Genomic DNA, 17,200 nt, shown 5'->3' with positions numbered 1-17,200 from the left:
ACTAGTTGCAAAATTAATACAACAAAATTGTATTTCTGTGAGAAATAAGCAGTCAGAATATGAGATTTTCTCAAACACTGCTTTCAATAACATTTATTTCTCACAGGGCTGACACAGGAGGGTCACTTGAGTCCATGAGTTTGAGACCTGCCTGGGCAAAATAAAAGACTCTATATGAAAATAGGTAGCTAGCATGAGCTGGAGAGTTGGCTCTGTGGTGAAGAGCACTTACTCTCTTGTAGAGGACCTGTGTTCAGTTCCCAGCACCTACAATGTAGCTCACAGCCATCTCTAACCTTAGCTGGTTACTCAGACATACGCAATGGGGTTAGGGTTAGGGTAAGGGTGAGGGCTAGGGACAGCCAGGGCTGTCACACAGAGAAACCCTGTCTTGAAAAACCTAAAAGAAAAAAGGAAAGAAAAGAAAAGAAAGAAAAAAGAAAAAAAGAAACTGTTTCCTAGCCTTAAGTCTCCTGCTTATCCCCCAAACTGTATAGTTTTGTCTTTCCCCTTAGACACGTGCTGTGTAGCAGAGGTCAAGATTAGCTTCTTTTCCGTCCACAGTGGTGCACACCTGTGGGCCAACACTCTGCCAACAAAGACAGGAGGGTCCTGAGCTGGGGGCCAGCCTGGGTTACATAGCAAGACAGTACCAACACAAAGACCAGCTTCTCTCACCTGTTACTCATTGTCCTGGTACCTTTGGTTCCAAGTTTGCTTTTCCTCACCATCTCTGGCTGACTTTGAGTGACATATCCATCCTATATGGCACTCCTCTCTCCCGCCACCAGCGACCTGCTAGCTCGCTCTATTAGTATAGTTTTAGAATTAGTGTTCACAGCTTAGGGGCCGCTTTGAACCTCAAGAGCTCTTCAGGTTGGTACAGTAAGTTTGGCATCGTTTTAAGAGGCTGGTGGGCTTTTGATGGCCTTACATTTAGTTTGTCGATTATCTTGGCATTGTAGTAGTGGCTTTGGGGAGAATAGATATCTTCATGATATTAAACCATCCAATCACAGGATAGTGTGTGTCTGTCTTTTTTTTCCCTACAATTTCTTTGACATCACTCAGAATTCTATAATTTTATTTCTAAACCTTAACCAAACTTTGTTAGTTTTTTCCCCCCTTAGGTAGCTCGTATCTTTATTGTATTTAATTATTTATTAAATTTGTACTTATTTTTAAAAGTTGGGAGTATGTGTGTGGCTGTTTGAGTTTATGAGAAATGAGCTAATCAGGAATACAGAGTTAGGGATGTCCAGCTATCTAAAAATAAGATTAAAGAGCGTAAGAAGGTAATATGCCTGCATTCTGTGCTCAGGAAACCGGGGGGGGGGGGGGGGGGGGGGGGGGGGGGGGGGTGAGTTTGGCTGGCAGGAATCCGAGGAAAGATAAGGCTGGATAGGCGGAAGTCACATCGACACCATCAGGTACCTGCCAATCACTGGGGCTGGCAGAGCCGGAGTTACCCTGACCTCCGGCCGGCCGTCTGTTCACGTGTCCACGAGAGGTGCCTACAGAGAACGTCCTGACTAAGACTTCCATCTATTTCTCTGCCTTCCCTTCAGAGCTAGTTCCAGGACAGGCTCCAAAGCCACAGAGAAACCCTGTCTCGAAAAACCAAAAAAAAAAAAAAAAAAGGAAATCATACTTCATTCACAACTAACTTCCATTCTTTTCCAACTACAGTTCCCATGGCTGTCCGCAAAGCCTGGCTCCTGTCTCGTCGCCCGGTGTGGGCTCTCAGGTTTGGCAGTCCAGCTGGCTCACCTGCTCCGCAGCTCAGGCCTGTGACCTTATCTGTCTGTAAAATGAGAGTTCCTCGGCTGCTTCTCCAGCTTTTTTGCAGGGGTGAGGGGAGGCGGGGGTGTTTAGTGAGACTCAGCACAAATGCTCTCCTCAATTACAGCTTCCGGGCATTGCAAACTTCGTGTTGTTGGTGGTCCCAGGGCCTGGGGAAGTCGGGTGGGCATTGTCTCTATAGAGGTCACACTCTTGTGGAGTTGAGCCAGGTCGGGTCCGGTCTATCTTCAGGTCACAGGGAAGGGGGAGTGGATTCTCTGAAGTATAGCTGGGCACACAGCCCAGCCTTGGCAGGGGCTCTCTTCACCCACTGGGGCTACACCAGCACTGGCCCCAGCCCGCTTCCTGTTTCCCTTATCTTTCCCCAACATGTGCTCTCCGGGGTGAGAAACACTACCACTTGCTTCCTTCCCTTCCCTTCGCTCACTGAGACCCCTATTTTCCAGATTCCAGGCAAATCTGGCTGCTGGCCCAGAGCCCACTATGGAGTGCAGTTCTTCAGCCACTCTGCTCCGAAGGCAGATTTCTGAATTTAGATGGAAAACTTCTCAATTGAGTCCTCTCAGATCGCCAGCTCTCTACCCTACTCTTCCACTTTCTCCTCCCTCAGCCCCAAGCTCATAGTCTTTGAGTTCAAATTCTGCTTTTAGTTCCCAAGTAGTGTGACTTTCTGCGCCAGCCATCTGGTCTGTAAATAGAGGACAGTGACCTTGGTTTCCACAGAGGAAGTGAGCGCAGGCTAAGCTAGAAACCGGAGCGTACATTAAACACTGAAGAATGTCAGAGGCAGGTGAGTAGGTGCTTAGAAATGTACGGACCAATATCTTTTTGAGGGCTGTGTGTGTGTGTGTGTAGGGGTGTGTATGTTGGGTGTGTGTGAGAGCTGGGAAACTGTTTGCCTTTCGAGCATGAGAAACTGAGCTCAATGTCCAGCACCCATATTAAAATGTCATGGCACTGGGGGACAGAAACAGGAGGGTTCCTCCAAGCCAATGATAGGCCCTGTCTCAAAGGAGGTAGACAGGGGCTGATGAGCAAGCGATGGCCAGGCAAACCTGATGGCCTGCATTTGATCGCATATCCCATAGTGGAAATACAGAACCAGCTTTGAAATTTGTCCTCTGACTTCCACATACCTACACTTGCATGCATACCACACACACACCACAGACACAATAAAAATAACTGATTTGCAAAAAAATAAAAAATAAGGGAGGTTGCCTTTGTAATGGTCTGTCCTGTCCCTTTAAGAGGTAAGCCCCCCACACTCCCCCCACCCTAACCCACCCCCATCCCCCACCCTAACCCACCCCCATCCCCCACCCCACCCCCACCCCTGTCCACCACCTAGGAAACAGAATCTTCCTTTTGCTTCCAGTCTGAGCTTCTCTCTCTCTCTCTCTCTCTCTCTCTCTCTCTCTCTCTCTCTCGCAGCTTCTGTCTCACTTCCTTCTCCCCACTTCTCCCCTCCCCCTCTCTTTCCTTCTCTCTCTGCCTCTCTGCTCTTCCCCCTTCCCTCTTTTCCCCTCCATAACCCTCTAAATAAACATCCAACCTCACTCTGCATGGCGTGCCTATCCATGTCTCTGTCTCTCACCCGCCGAGTGGCTCCCTGCCTGAGACCAGCTGCCTTCGGAGACCTGCAGTGTGGTCTCATCCGAGCCTATCTGTCTGTCTCTCACCTGCTGGGACTGCCGCTCCTCATGGGACTGGCTGCTCAGTCTTGGTCTCTTACCTACCACACAGCTCCCTGCCTGGGACCGGCTGCCTCCGTGGCCCTCCTTGATCTCATGCTTGCTGCCTACTGCTGCCACTCGGGGAACAGCACCATTTTATTTTTACCATAACAGCCTTAGTTAGTATTTCTGTAGGGTTGTGAAGGTTCCATAGGTTGTATATTGCTGTGAAGAGGCACCATGGCCACTGCAACTCATAAAGAAAAACATTTAATTGGGGCAGGCTTACAATTTCAGACATTTGGTCCACTATTGTCACGGCAGGCGGCACGAAGACAGACATGGTGCTGGAGAAGGGGCCGATAGTTCTACATCTTGATCAACAGGCAACAGATGCAGTCTGTATCCCACCCTGGGTGTAGCTTGAGCAGAGGAGACCTCAAAGCCCACCCCCGCAGCGACACACTTCTTCCAACATGGCCACACCTCCTGGTATTGTCACTCCCTTTGGGGGCCATTTTCTTCCAACCACCGTAAAGGTAGACAGTATTCCTAAGGATACACATGTGTATGCGCATGCACACACACAAGTACATGCACACTACAGACATGCATACAAGCGCATGCACTAAAAGCTTTTCAGATTACTGTATGGAGATTAAATTAATAAACTTTGGCATCATAAAGAAAGAAGTTCTGATGATGATTTTCGCTGTGTAACCTAAGGTAAGTCATTTAACTCTTTTGAACCTGATTCTTTTAGCAAATTGCTAGCATTGATGAAACCTACCTCATAAAACTGGCATTCGGATACTTATTTATGTAAAGACTGGACACTCTTTGTGGATAGTGATAAATGGATGCTAGCTCAGGCTTGCTGCTTGGCTTCCAGGGCTCTGATGTATAAGGACGGTGCTTGGAAAACAGCCATTGCTCTGCCACCGGCGTCTGTGACCGGTCTGAGCTTGGTGGGACAGCGACATGCCTCCAGCTGAACCCCAGTTGCTTACATCAAAGGCAGGGGAAATTTGGGGTACACAAAGGGAGAGGAACCCCTCATCTAGTCATTGGTTGAAGCAAGAGCTGAAGCCCAGCCGACAGCTACTCAAGGTCTTTCTCCCTCCCCAGCTAGAAACCTGCGATTTCCTAGGCCTCACACTAGAAACCCTATTTTCTGGGAAGGACAAGTACTAACCACCTTGCGCAACACTAGTGCCTCCTGGCTTTACCTTATCAGATTCTAATTCCGTCAGTAGCGCTCCAAAGCCAGTGTAATCCCACTTACAAAAGCGGGCAGGGTGGTGGGGGTTAGAGAGATGACTCTGTGGTTACTGACTGTTTTTCCAGGGGACCTGGGTTTGATTCCCAGAACCTACAGGGTGACTTACAACCTTTCTTAACTACAGTTCCAGGGGATCCAGTGCCCTCTTCTGGCTTCCACAGGCACCGGCCAAGCACACAGCATGTATAGATACAGGCAGGCAAAACATTCATACATATGAAATAATTAATAAAATGTTTAAGAGAGAGAAAAAGAGAGAGGAGGGAAGAGCCTTCAGCAATTTAAAATTATTTATTTACTAGCATGTGTGCGTGTGGTGCACGTGCGTGTGTGCACACATGCATGTATGTGTGTGCGCACGCGTGTGTGTGTGTGTGTGCTCTGTGTTCTAACTCAGGCCAGGAGGCCTGTGTGAAAGGACCTCCACTAACTGAGCCATATCACTTACCAATTTTTCGAGATGTAACTTGAGAGAGCCTCCAAAACCGTGTACACAGTTAACACTGAGACAGATTAACTGTGAGTCTCCAGTGAGGAGCCCAGAGCCACGAGCGTATACTTTCCCTTCTGCTGCTCTCGGAGAAGCCTGGGCCTATTTTCTGGGCTGTGTCTTACTTTCCTCTGAGCACCTCTCTTTTTCCTGATCCTCTCACTTAAGCCTACATTATGACCCATTGCATAAAATCTCCATCTCATCACACACCTGCCTGTCCTGAAGTTCTTTTCAGTGTCAAAGCCACGAGGCCTGTTTCAGCCCAAGTCAAGAGCTCTAAAATCTAGGGAAACCCAGGCCGCGGAGGGTGACGATGTGGACCGGGGCCTCCATCCCGCTGACATCCGCGCTCATCCCAAATTGGCTCCCGCCTGAGGATAGTGGTTGAGGTGTGAAGTTCATTTCCTTCCATCTCAAAACACTGTTCCAGCCCGCAAAGGACGAAAAGTAAAGCAAAGAGACTCACGAGCTCACTAGGAGTCAGCGAAACAAACGTAAAGTCAAACCAAACCGAAGCGCTTTACACCACCCACCTGGTGCTACCACGGGCTGGCACCATGTGAAGCAGGGAACTCCGTACTGCTGGGAATGCAAATTAGCACACATCTTTGTGAAAGATTTTGGCAGTATCTACCCAAATTGGAAACCACATACCGTGTGACTCAGCAAGTCCACGCCCAGGTGCACAGCTACTCAAACTCTCCCATCGAGACACAAGGGATCATGAACATGAATGTACATGCTAGCACCTTTCATAACACGCAATAAACATAGATGTCAGGACGGGGAGATGGGTCAGTCAAAGCCCTCCCTGCCTTTCAATCATGGGGACCTGAGTCTGGTCTCCAGCACCCACATCAAAAGCCCAACCTAGTATGGTGCACTTGACATTCCACCACTGGAGACAGAGGCAGGAGGCATCACGGGCTTGCTGGCCTGCCAATCAGTAAGTTCCGGGTTCAATGAGAGACCCTGTCTCAAAAATAAGACGAAAAGCTGGGGAAATGGCTCAGTGGTTAAAATGCAGACGCCCGGAACCCAGGTAAATGAAGGTGGGCATCGTGGCCCGCCTGTAACTCCAGCCTCGGAAGGTGGAGACAGTGACCCCCAAAGCAAGCGGGCTAGTGAGACTAGCTTTATTCAAACTCTGGGTCCAAAAGAAATTAAGTACATTTAGTGACGAGGAGGCTCGTGCACGCCAGTCGGGTCTCGCCTTTTACCACATGGGTCCTGGGAGCAAACTCAGGTGGTCAGGATCCTGGCAAGGGTGCTAACATGCTGAGCCAGCTCACTGGCCTCAAGTTCTCCATGACTGAGTGACCCTGACTCAAAGAATAAGGTGGAAGGGTGATCAAAGTAGATCCCTGGCGTCAGCCTTGTGTTTCTGCATACGTGTGTACACACGTGCTCCCTTTCACACTCTTTTGTGTCTACATATGTGTGAACATGAATGCACATATGCACACGTACATACACATTAAAAGGAAAAAGAATAAGATAGAGAGCAGTTAAGGAAGACACGCAACCATCTACCTCTGGCCTCCATACATGTGCATGTGTGCACACAGAAACATGTACACATGTGAGCAGACACACGAAAAATAGAATGTCTAAAAATGGAATGTATTAAAGCTGTAACAATGACTGTACCTTTACGCAAGCGAGAGGCACAGGTTGCAGAGGACTAATGCATGCCAGTGTCGTTTCCACAAAGTGGAAGATGCCATGTATCATTTAAGATACAGGCAGATGTGGTGTAAGTGTGCAGAAATGCAAAGAAATGGGGAAATAGTCAATTTTCGTTTTCATTCGATGTTGTTAATTCAGGGATCAACACAGCACAGAGAGCTACAAGCGAGGATAAGCGAAAGTCTTTTGAGTTACATTTGTTATAGCTCTTCTACGGGTAGGGATAGATGTGTTTAGAATATAATTCTACAGACATGAAGTCCTAGTTCTTCAAATAAAAAGCAGTTTGTGATCATTGTTAAAAATTCATGACAATGTAATTGGTCACAATTTAAGTCCTTCCACTTGGAGGCCCCTGTTCTTCCCTCTGGAGGAAGATGACGAACTGGAGAACCTGCATCAACAGAGAGGTAAGCATGGGAGTGCCCACAGCACTGAGTTCAGAGAACCGGAGCCTGTACAGAGACTCCACTGTGACACCAAGAAGGTTATAAAATACAAAGTTAAAAATTCCTCTATTGGCCCTTGACCCTATCTTGTTCCCCAGAGGCAACCTAGAGCTACAGCCAGCCTCCAGACATCCTCCCGTGCATTCGAACAGACAGACAGACACATAGTTAGGGGATGAGGACAGAATTAGAAGTGCATTACCTACACAGCAGTGTTTTAAAGTAAATATGACATGGGATACGCATTTAGCTTGCGATTTCTACTGCACCATCAATGTCTCATTGATTCCTCCATGTCACCTGTTCTGACACCCTTTCCCACGCCACAGATTATTCTAGTGTGGGGATGTGCCTTAGCCTATGACTTAAAATTCTTGTTTTTAATTAAGCAGGAAATGTATGATCATATTCTAGATGTAAAATAACCATTTAAAACAATTATTTTTTATATTTATTTATTTTTATTTATTTATTATGTATACAATATTCTGTCTGTGTGTATGCCTGCAGGCCAGAAGAGGGCACCAGACCCCATTATAGATGGTTGTGAGCCACCATGTGGTTGTAGGGAATTGAACTCAGGACCTTTGGAAGAGCAGGCAATGCTCCTAACCTCTGAGCCATCTCTCCAGCCCCTAAAACAATTATATTTACCAAAAAAAAACAATTATATTTATAATATAAATAAAGAGTGGTAATCTTTTTCACAAGAATTTCCCACTCCTATTGCTCTCTCTCTCTCTCCCCATCTCTTCCTCCCTTCCTCTCCTCCTCTCCCCTCCCTGGAAATAAACCATTGTTCTACCCAATGTACATCCCTCCAGATTCATTTGCTCCCATACAGAAACAGGTGTGCTTGGTTGTTGTGTGGCTGACAGCTGAACAAATGGCTCTAAGCTGCATATAGTGGTCTATAGCTTTATTTCTAGAGCTGTGTACCACAACAACCTCATTCTGTCATTCCTTTAGCTGGTGTTTCTGTGTGATATGAATCATTGGATCAGCACGGAGCAAGATGGACAGCCTCTCTTCCCAAGGAGCTTGCATTTTGGTGGGAAATTCAGACAACAAACATACAAACAAGTAATACAACTTCAAGTGATTCTAAGCAATATAAAAATTAAGTGGGCATTTTGAAGAGAAGATTTTGGATTTTGTTTTTACTTCTGAGTCATATTTCACCATAGGGACTTTCCTAATCTGGGGGACTGACTTTTAAGTCCATCTACTTGCTTCCCAAAATAAGATCTGCCTTTCATACTGCTGTCCAAAACCCATCACAGAAACATACCCGCACGCACACCGTCAACACATGAGTAGAGAAAGAAAATATGGCTTCTAAGTAAAATAGAATTCTCTTTAGCCAAAGGGGGAAATTAAATTGTAATATTTACAGGAAAGAAAATGGAATTGCAAGTCATTTGTCCTGTTAAGTGAAATCACTAGATTTGGAAAGACAAATCCCACATGTTTTCTCTCATATGTGGAGTGTGTATGTGCATGTGTGTATATATATATATTATATATATGTATATATATGAAAATGCCATAATGAAACCCACTACTGTGCATGCTAACTTAAAAAAAATGCATGAGAGGCCAGGCACAGAGGCTCATGTCTTCAATCCCAGCACTCAAGGAGGTAGGGACAACTGAATCTCTGTGAGTTCAAAACCAACTTGATACAGATAGTGAGACTCTGTTTTAGAAAAAAAGAAGAAGAAGAAGAAGAAGAAGAAGAAGAAGAAAATGCACAAACCCAAAATGCCTTTATATAAGTGAACACTGTTTCAGGAAATATTGCTTACTAAGAATGATACACAAAATTTCTTATTTTGTTCTATTTCATAAAAAAAAAAAACACCAAACATGCTAACTGTGGTGTCATTGTCCACTAAATGACTATGACCAGTTTGATGCTGAGGTTTGTCTGGGTCATTCGTAAATCTCTGTTACAAGCAATGAGTTCCTATATACTCACTGTGACTATTTCTGAGAGCCAACCTCCCGATTGTGTAATTCCCATACTTAAACTTCTGATTAAAATATAGGCAGCTATCCTGGAAAGCGAAATTCCAATCCTGAATCTGTCGTCATCACGACGTACAAACTTTGGGCAAGTCCCTACATTTCTTCGGATCTCAGTTTCCCCATCAATAACCTAATGATCTCTACATGCTTGGAATAGGCAACATCGAAGCAGACGCCCCACCCCCTGACTCAGCGGCCCGCCGGACTTCTCACCAAGCCCTTCTCCCCCTTTTCCGCTTGTCCTCAAGCCTCGGAAGCAAGCAACCGGAGGAGAAGGGAACAGGCAGGTCCAGGCAGGAGGGCCCAAGGCTGGGAGGGGCCGAGACGAGCCGGCCCCCTAGTAGGAAATGAGGTAGATAGAAGTAACACTTTAAAAGCTTGACTCCCTCTTCCTCCACGCATTCCCTGATCTCCTTCCATCCTCGGCTCCGCTCCCGCCCCTCCGGGACAGCCTCTCTTCTCTTTCCTAATCTGCTGCCTGCGGAGCCCGAGCCTGCCCCGGCCCAGGTGGGACACAGAACTTCTGCTCCAGGATGTTGACGAACTTGCTGTCCCTGCTGCTGCTGCTGCTGCTGCCTGGCTGCGCCTTTTGTAACCAGGAAGATGGTGAGTTAGGGACGCAGCTCCTGCCTGGGGGTTGTGCTGGGGATTTGGTGTATTTAAGAACTTTGACAAGATTGTAGGACAACAAAGCGCGCCGCATGAATGTCTACAGTTGCTAGGATCTCTCTACCGTGCACGGTAGGTCCTGGGCATCACTTTATGTTCCAAAGGCAGGCGAGGAAGTCGTTAATTTTCTGGACAGGACTTGGGAAGGCTGGTGGAAGGGACCCGTAGAGAAGCTGAGAAGATGGGGAGAACAGAGTGTCAGTCTGGGGGAGATAGGAAGAGAATCAGTGATCGAGCTGAGATGCAGAGAAAACGCTAGGAGAACTGAGACACGTTTGGGGGGTTACATGGAGAGGTAGGAAAGCTACACACGGGGGTGTAGCTGGTGAGGTGGGCCAGGGGAGGGAGAAGAGTCCAGGGCCAGAAGGATCCGGCTACTGGAAGTTCTTAAACAGAAAAAGTCGCCGGCCCCTCCCCCTGTCCCTGTAGTTTCAGTCTCCCCCTCGGAGGAGCTACTAACTAGCAGTATTTAGAGTGCTTACTGTATTCAATACACACATCGACTAGTCTATCCACCGCGGTGAGCAATGCTATCACACTGATCTTCCAGAGGGGAAAACAGAACAGTTCAGGATCGCTGCTAAGGGTACTCACAGCAGCATCTCCACACTTGCAAACACAGAAAGAACTCAAATGCAACACAGGGGTGGCGGTGATTTACAAAGTCATTTAGCCATTCCTCTGCCACCAATATTGCCGAGGCCCCTTTCAGGCTATGGAAGGCAGAAATGACCAAACCCAGGACGAGTCCCATGTGTTTGGACACTAACGCTAGGAATCCCATGAAATCTATATTGATGCAACTCGCTCTGCCCAGACCCAAGAGAAAAAGAGGGAAGCCGGCAACATTGGGAAAGGCAAGGAGAAGGCAATGGAGCTGCGACATGAAACACAGGTAGAAATTTGTCAGGCAGAACAAGGGCAGCAGAGCTACCCTGACCATCTCTGCACACAGTGGCCAAAAGTCAGCACGAGGAACTCCAAGCCATTTAATAAAACTCAACACTGAGATTGGCCAGAAAATGCAGCTGGGGCCAGTTCCTTTGCTGTGGATCCCAAATTGGGACCAGACTTTAAGATCTGTCCTGTGGATGGGTGACGGGTATTCTACGCAGGAAGCAATGACTCCAGACAGAGGCCAGGAGGCTGCAGCTGCCAGTAGTCAAACCTTGGCTTGCTTCTCCATCTTAACCTCAGATTCCCAAACACATGGGTTAATAATAGTAGCTACCATGTTAAGGCATTAGGAGGAAGGTATACATAAGTTAATGATGTGTGTAAAACAGCGCCCAGGGCATAACAAGCACCTGATGGGCATTAGCTGTTATTATTTGGGACGGGTAGGGCATGTCACTGGAGGGCTTTAAAGGGCTTTGGGTCAGGAAGAGATCCAGTAAGAAGGGAGGAAACTAAGCCCAGTGTGGTGGTACATACATGCTTTAATCCCAGCACAGGGAGGCAGAGACAGGTTGATCCCTGAGCTGGAGGCCAGCCTGATCTAAAAAACCAGCCCCAGGATAGCCCAGGCTACCCAGAGAAATCCTGTCTCGAAAAACAAAACACAAAGATGAAATTGAGAAATTAGTCTCCGTGGTACCCAAGCCTAGATGACAGAGGCCCAGGAGAGAGGGAACTGGGGCTAGAATTGAAAAATTTTTTTCATAGGCCAGAGTGTGGTTGGTTGGACATGTGAGGGAGGAGACAAAGGCACAGAGGGATGCCTTCTCCAACTGAGGCCTCAGTTTCCTCATCTGTAAAGCGAAGATAATAATCCCTGTCCTCTCCTCGCAAGGTTATTGTGAGCATCAAATAGGAGGGCAGGTGGGAGAGCGCTTTATAGGATTGAGAAATGGGCGGCAGGCCTCTGGGTAAGGGGTTATTATCTCTGCTGTCAGCCACCCAGTCCCTCGCTGGCGGTCCTGACGCTGCGCTGACTCTTCCCCCAGGCTCCCAAGGCCTGCATATGCTCCAGATCTCCTACTTCCGAGACCCCGAACACGTGAGACATCAGGGCAACGCCTCGCTGGGGAAACTCCTGACACACACACTGGAAGGCACGGCCAACAATGTTACCATCCTCCAGCTGCAACCCTGGCAGGATCCCGAGAGCTGGAATAACACAGAGAAGGGGCTGCAGAACTACCTGATTCAATTCCACAGCTTCGTGCGGCTGGTGTATCGCGAGCGCAAGAGCAGCGTAGTCTGTGAGTGGGGGTGCTGGGTAGAGGGTGGTGCGAGCCCTGGAGGGTGAGAGGGTCTGAGGGGGCTTGTGGTGGAGCGCGGGTGGTAAGGCTAAGGTTCTAGAGAGCCGGATCTTTGTGAATGAGAGGGAAGGGTGGGCGTGGTCTTTGGGTGGGGCTTCTCTGAATAGCCCCGACCCTTGGAAACTGGAAACGGTTCTGTGGGGTCAGGGGAAGAGCAAAGGTCATAACTATAAGAAACCTCTATCCGGTAGAAGTAGACAGACAGACAGACAGACACAGTCTATCAGGTTTTCCTCTGTCCTCTGAAACCTATCAGAGCAGACTTTCCGGGGGACCCTGCCTTTGATCCTCTCTGACTCCCAAAGTTTCACTGAAGATGCCGCCAACTCCTCTCACAGTGGGCTGTACTTTCCTTCACACAGCCTGAAGCACTTTGCCCCCAGCCCCAGCCACCTCTTGTCATTGGTGCTGATGGTCTCTACCCACAGCTTCCTCACAGCCCCAATGTCTCTCAGAGACTCAATGGCTTGTCTGGGAAGCCATCACTTCCCTTCTCCGTCCCTTTTTCTCAGGGTCTCCCTTTTTCTTCGTGGCTCCTGGTTCCTCTTTAGACAGGCTCCAACAATCTAATCCCAGCACTTTCCTTGTGTCCTCAAGCCCACAATCCCTTCTTCCTTCCATGTGCCCTTTGTCCCGGGTGAACATCCCCTGTGCCTGGCACCTTCTCAAGCAAGCACACAACTGACCCTCCCCCCTCTCCATAGTTCCCCTCACAGTCACTTGCTCCCTGGGCTGCGAGCTGCCAGAGGAAAACTCTGAAGCCCAAGTCTTCTTCGATGTGGCCGTGAATGGGAACCCCTTTGTAAGCTTCCAGCCAAAAGACGCCCTGTGGGTGTCAAGCTCCAAGGAGTCCTCCGAAGCAATCACCTTCACCCTGAAGCAGCTTAACGCCTACAATCGAACTCGGTACGAGATGCAGGAATTTCTTCAGGACACGTGTGTGCGATATGTGGAGAACCATATCAACACACAAAACATGAAAGGTATGAGGGGGGTTGGGCTGGCCCTGCCTGTGTGTTGGGGGAGGGGGCAACTTCCAGGCAAGTGGATGGGATGGACATGAGAGATCCCTTGTGCAGCAGCGAAAGGAGGGCGCTGGAGACTGGGGGAGGGTCCACAAGCGTAGCTTAAGTCACTGGGTGACTTCCTTTTGAAGTATGGACGTCTTGGGGTTCAACTCAAACTCTGGAGTTCTTGAGAATATGCTCTTAAACTCAGCCTCTGTCTGTTTTGCAGGAAGCCAGACAGGCCGCTCTTACACATCACTTGTCCTGGGCATCCTGGTGGGCTGTTTCATAATTGCTGGTGTGGCCGTGGGCATCTTCCTGTGCACAGGTGGACGGCGCTGCTGATCACTGTCCAGTCCCCTCGGAGAAAGAGGTGGACTGATTGGGGGGCTGGTAAGGGAAGGTCACATCTCATATGAAGCCAAACAGACTCCCCTAGTGGGCCACCGCATCTCAGGAGGTTTAGAGCAACAACTCCCCTTTTCTCCCGCATCTGCCAAGGGGATGTAAGGAGGGTTTGAAGACGAAGCAACTGGTTTGCGAAGGACTTGAGAGCGTGCATGCTTTAAGTGGTCTGAGAAGGGGTGCCTAGCTGTGGAAATCAGACGATAGACTTGGGGTGTCTGTGACCGCCCTGCAAAGGCAGATTCACTATAGGCAGACCAAACATCTAAATAAATAAAATGAGGTGCCTGTAACCACATTTAGTGTGTCCAGGTGTGTCCAACTTGGGAAGGGACACTGGTCTGAAAGAACCAGGGAAATGTCATAATTGTAAGACCAAACAATATGGGAGAATGAGTTAATAGCTAATTAAATATTAAACTTCTTATTTATGTAAAAGGTATAATTATTTCCTCTATTTTATTAAAACTTCTGAAAAAAATAACCTATATCCTTTGTCCTACTTCCTCACCTGTCAATCACTCGGTAACCAGTGGTGTGGCCCCTCTTTGAAGTGTCAGAGATCACCATAACTGTCATCATCATGATCATCCTCCATAATGTGTACTTCATTTGACTCTGTGAGCTGGAAACTCTCTATTACCCTTCCTTCTGTAATTTGTGAAACTATTCTGGAACTCTTTTCAACCCCTTTGCTCTGTTCACTTTGGAGATGTTGTCTTCCTTCCATTTTTTTTTTAAACCATGAACTGACTTCCAGAGCTTCAAATATCTATTCCTTGTGGTTTCTGTGGAGCAAGAAGCATGTGTTTGGAGCTGGAGAGATGACTCAGCAGTTAAGAGAGCTTCCTGCTCTCGCAGAGGACCAGAGCTGGGTTCCCAGCACCCAAGATAGCAGGATTTCACTAACAGCTGCAGGGACTCTGGTGCCCTCTGCTGGCCTCTGGAGGAGCGTGCACGCTCACACACAGACACAGACGGACTCACTGAATGTTTTTGTTTATTTATTTATTTATTTATTTATTTGAGACAAGGTTTCTCTGTATAGCTTTGGAATCTATCCTGGAAGTCGCTCTGTAGAGCAGGCTAGCCTCAAACTCACAGAGATCCGCCTGCCTCTGCCTCCTGAGTGCTGGATGGAGGGTGTGCCCCACCACCACTCAGCTTTAAGAACATTTTAAAAATCAGGTTTCTGTTTTAAATCTTGGAACCAGGAGAAGATTTATCTTTTCCAAATCTTTCTTCCTTAAAGGGATAACAAGCTATACAAGAAGGAGGCGACAGCACCTACCTTAGGCAGACACTATGGGTACCGGGTAAACTAATACAAGTGCAATAACACATGTGTGGTTCACGGATACAGCAATGGCTACCGCTCCAAAGCCCACATTTGGGCTCATTTCCCCCCAGGGGACCCGACTCCAACGCTTCACAAAGGCTAGGCAGGCCCCTGACACTGAACGGCAATCCCACTCCTCCGCTGGCTTCTTCTATGTTTTGTTTTATACAGGGTCTCTCTATGTAGGCCAGGCTGGCCCTGAACCTGTGATCCTCCTCCCTCAGCCCCCCAGATTGTAGATTATAAGCATGCCTACTGCACCCAGTTTCCTTTGAACATGATCTCCACCTTAATATCTTGAGCATGTTCAGTTTTAACATATGAAAAACCATTTTTCAACCTTTTTCTCTCCCTTCTCTCTCCTGTTATTTAAATGTATGTTAATAGGTAAAAGAAATACATTCACATAGCATCTGGTTAGAGACCTCAGTGGTAAGCCTTATTCACTTATTTTCCTTAATCTCACCTATAAAATACAAACTCTATAAGCTCCTTTCTCTTCTTCCTGCCTTTCTCTCTGGGAGACACAGAGGTGTGTCACTGAGTTCAACCTCGGGGAGAGGCTCGCTGCTCAGCTCCAGGGAGTGCAGCCAGCAGGGGTCGTTGGCTCCTTCAGTTCCCAGGTGAGCACCTCAGCTGCAGAGAACAGTCCAGCGCAAGGGCATAGCTGTCCTGTGCTTGTCCTCCTCCTGTGACTGAGCACAGCAGAAGTATTAACTTCAAGCCGTGCCCAATTACTCCGGAGTTCCCGACCAGGTTGGCTGGGCCTGTGTGGGATCTACAAAGCAGGTTTTTCCCCCTCAACTCGATCCTGCTTCCTCCTCCAGTAAACATCCTGCATCTCCAACTCTCTCTCAGCCTCTGCTTCCAGAAAACTCAAAACAAAACACACATGCGTGTGTGCCCATCCCCTAGTCTATGTCTCCCTACCCCACTCTTCCTAAATTGAGAAATGTTCACTCTTTTTTGACTAGACCATGCAACAGCTTCGTCCTAAGTGCTCCCTTGTCTGCAAGTTTTTCTTTGTTCCAATTCATCTTATACACAGCAACTAAAAACACACACAAATCTGAAAAGTCTGTGTCTTTTTTTAGATTTCCTATTCTTCTTGAATAGAACACACCACACACACACACACACACACATACACACACACACACACACACACACACACACACACGCGCTCACTACTGTCTAGCAGGCATTGGTAAGGATGGTCCTGCCTCCAGTCGCGCCATCCTTGGCTAGATCACTCTCTCGTGGCTGGGCCAGTAGTCACTAGTTTCATTTTCTGAGCTTCATTCACTATCGTCATTATCAATTTATTTACACGCCCAATAAATGTACATACACAGATTTCATGCTGTGTGCATTGGAAGACACAAGATGATTAAGGCAGGAAGAAAAGACATAAGGATAAGCTCAACACAGACAGACGTCCTAAGGGAACATAGGTTAGAGGAAGGCACACACGGATACAGACTCTTTGTGATTTACAGTTCTGGCTGTCATTTATATGCTGTTTACAATTCTGATAGTTCTTTAATGTGGATTTGTCATTTAAAACTCAGTGAGGTCTCCTAAGATACATAATCTCAGGTGGCAAGAGGGTTCAGCAGGTAAAGGTGCTTGCCACATCTGAGATCCATTTTGAAACCCACATAACAGGAGGAAGGAGAGAACCACTCCACCAAGATGTCCTGTGGCCTCCACGCATGCTCTGTGGCCCACCCACACTCTCTCACATATATTGTCCACACGGAATAATAATTTTTTAAAAAAATTTCAGAAAGATACATATGTTGTAATGAGGTCGGTGGGCTGCGTCCCGACACCCGGCTAGCTTTACCCAAAATAATTACACAGTAACTCTATTCTTTTAAACACTGCCTGGCCCATTAGTTCCAGCCTCTTATTGGCTAGCTTTTACACCTTGATTAACCCATTTCTAATAATTTGTGTAGCACCACGAGGTGGTAGCTTACCAGGAAAGATGTTAACCTGCGTCTGTCTCAGAGAAGAGAATCATAGCGACTGACTTCACTGCCTTCTTCCCAGCATCCTGTTCTGTTTACTCTGCCTACCTAATTTTC

The 17,200-nt window shown here is 47.6% G+C and overlaps 1 protein-coding gene across 1 annotated transcript; it reads left to right on the top strand.

Annotated features, from left to right (window-relative positions):
- Positions 1 to 9,703: 9,703 nt before the first annotated feature.
- Positions 9,704 to 14,234, top strand: Procr (protein C receptor). Its single transcript, XM_041670725.1, has 4 exons — positions 9,704 to 10,029; positions 12,039 to 12,296; positions 13,061 to 13,339; positions 13,593 to 14,234. Exons 1-4 carry the CDS (start codon positions 9,957 to 9,959, stop codon positions 13,706 to 13,708), a joined length of 726 nt encoding a protein of 241 aa, XP_041526659.1. The 5' UTR covers positions 9,704 to 9,956; the 3' UTR covers positions 13,709 to 14,234.
- Positions 14,235 to 17,200: the final 2,966 nt, after the last annotated feature.

The sequence above is a fragment of the Microtus oregoni genome, unplaced genomic scaffold (assembly GCF_018167655.1).
Source record: "Microtus oregoni isolate MIOR12 unplaced genomic scaffold, Mior012 000020F_ref0000438, whole genome shotgun sequence".
Classification (NCBI taxonomy): Eukaryota; Metazoa; Chordata; class Mammalia; order Rodentia; family Cricetidae; genus Microtus; species Microtus oregoni.
This window is presented reverse-complemented; position numbering and strand designations above follow the sequence as displayed.

Bases quoted from the DNA above. Each gene is read 5' to 3' on its own strand.
- Procr (XM_041670725.1), top strand. From the start codon at position 9,957: ATGTTGACGAACTTGCTGTCCCTGCTGCTGCTGCTGCTGCTGCCTGGC. The intron at 10,030-12,038 runs GTGAGTTAGGGA...CTCTTCCCCCAG, and splicing joins CTTTTGTAACCAGGAAGATG to GCTCCCAAGGCCTGCATATG. The intron at 13,340-13,592 runs GTATGAGGGGGG...TCTGTTTTGCAG, and splicing joins CAACACACAAAACATGAAAG to GAAGCCAGACAGGCCGCTCT.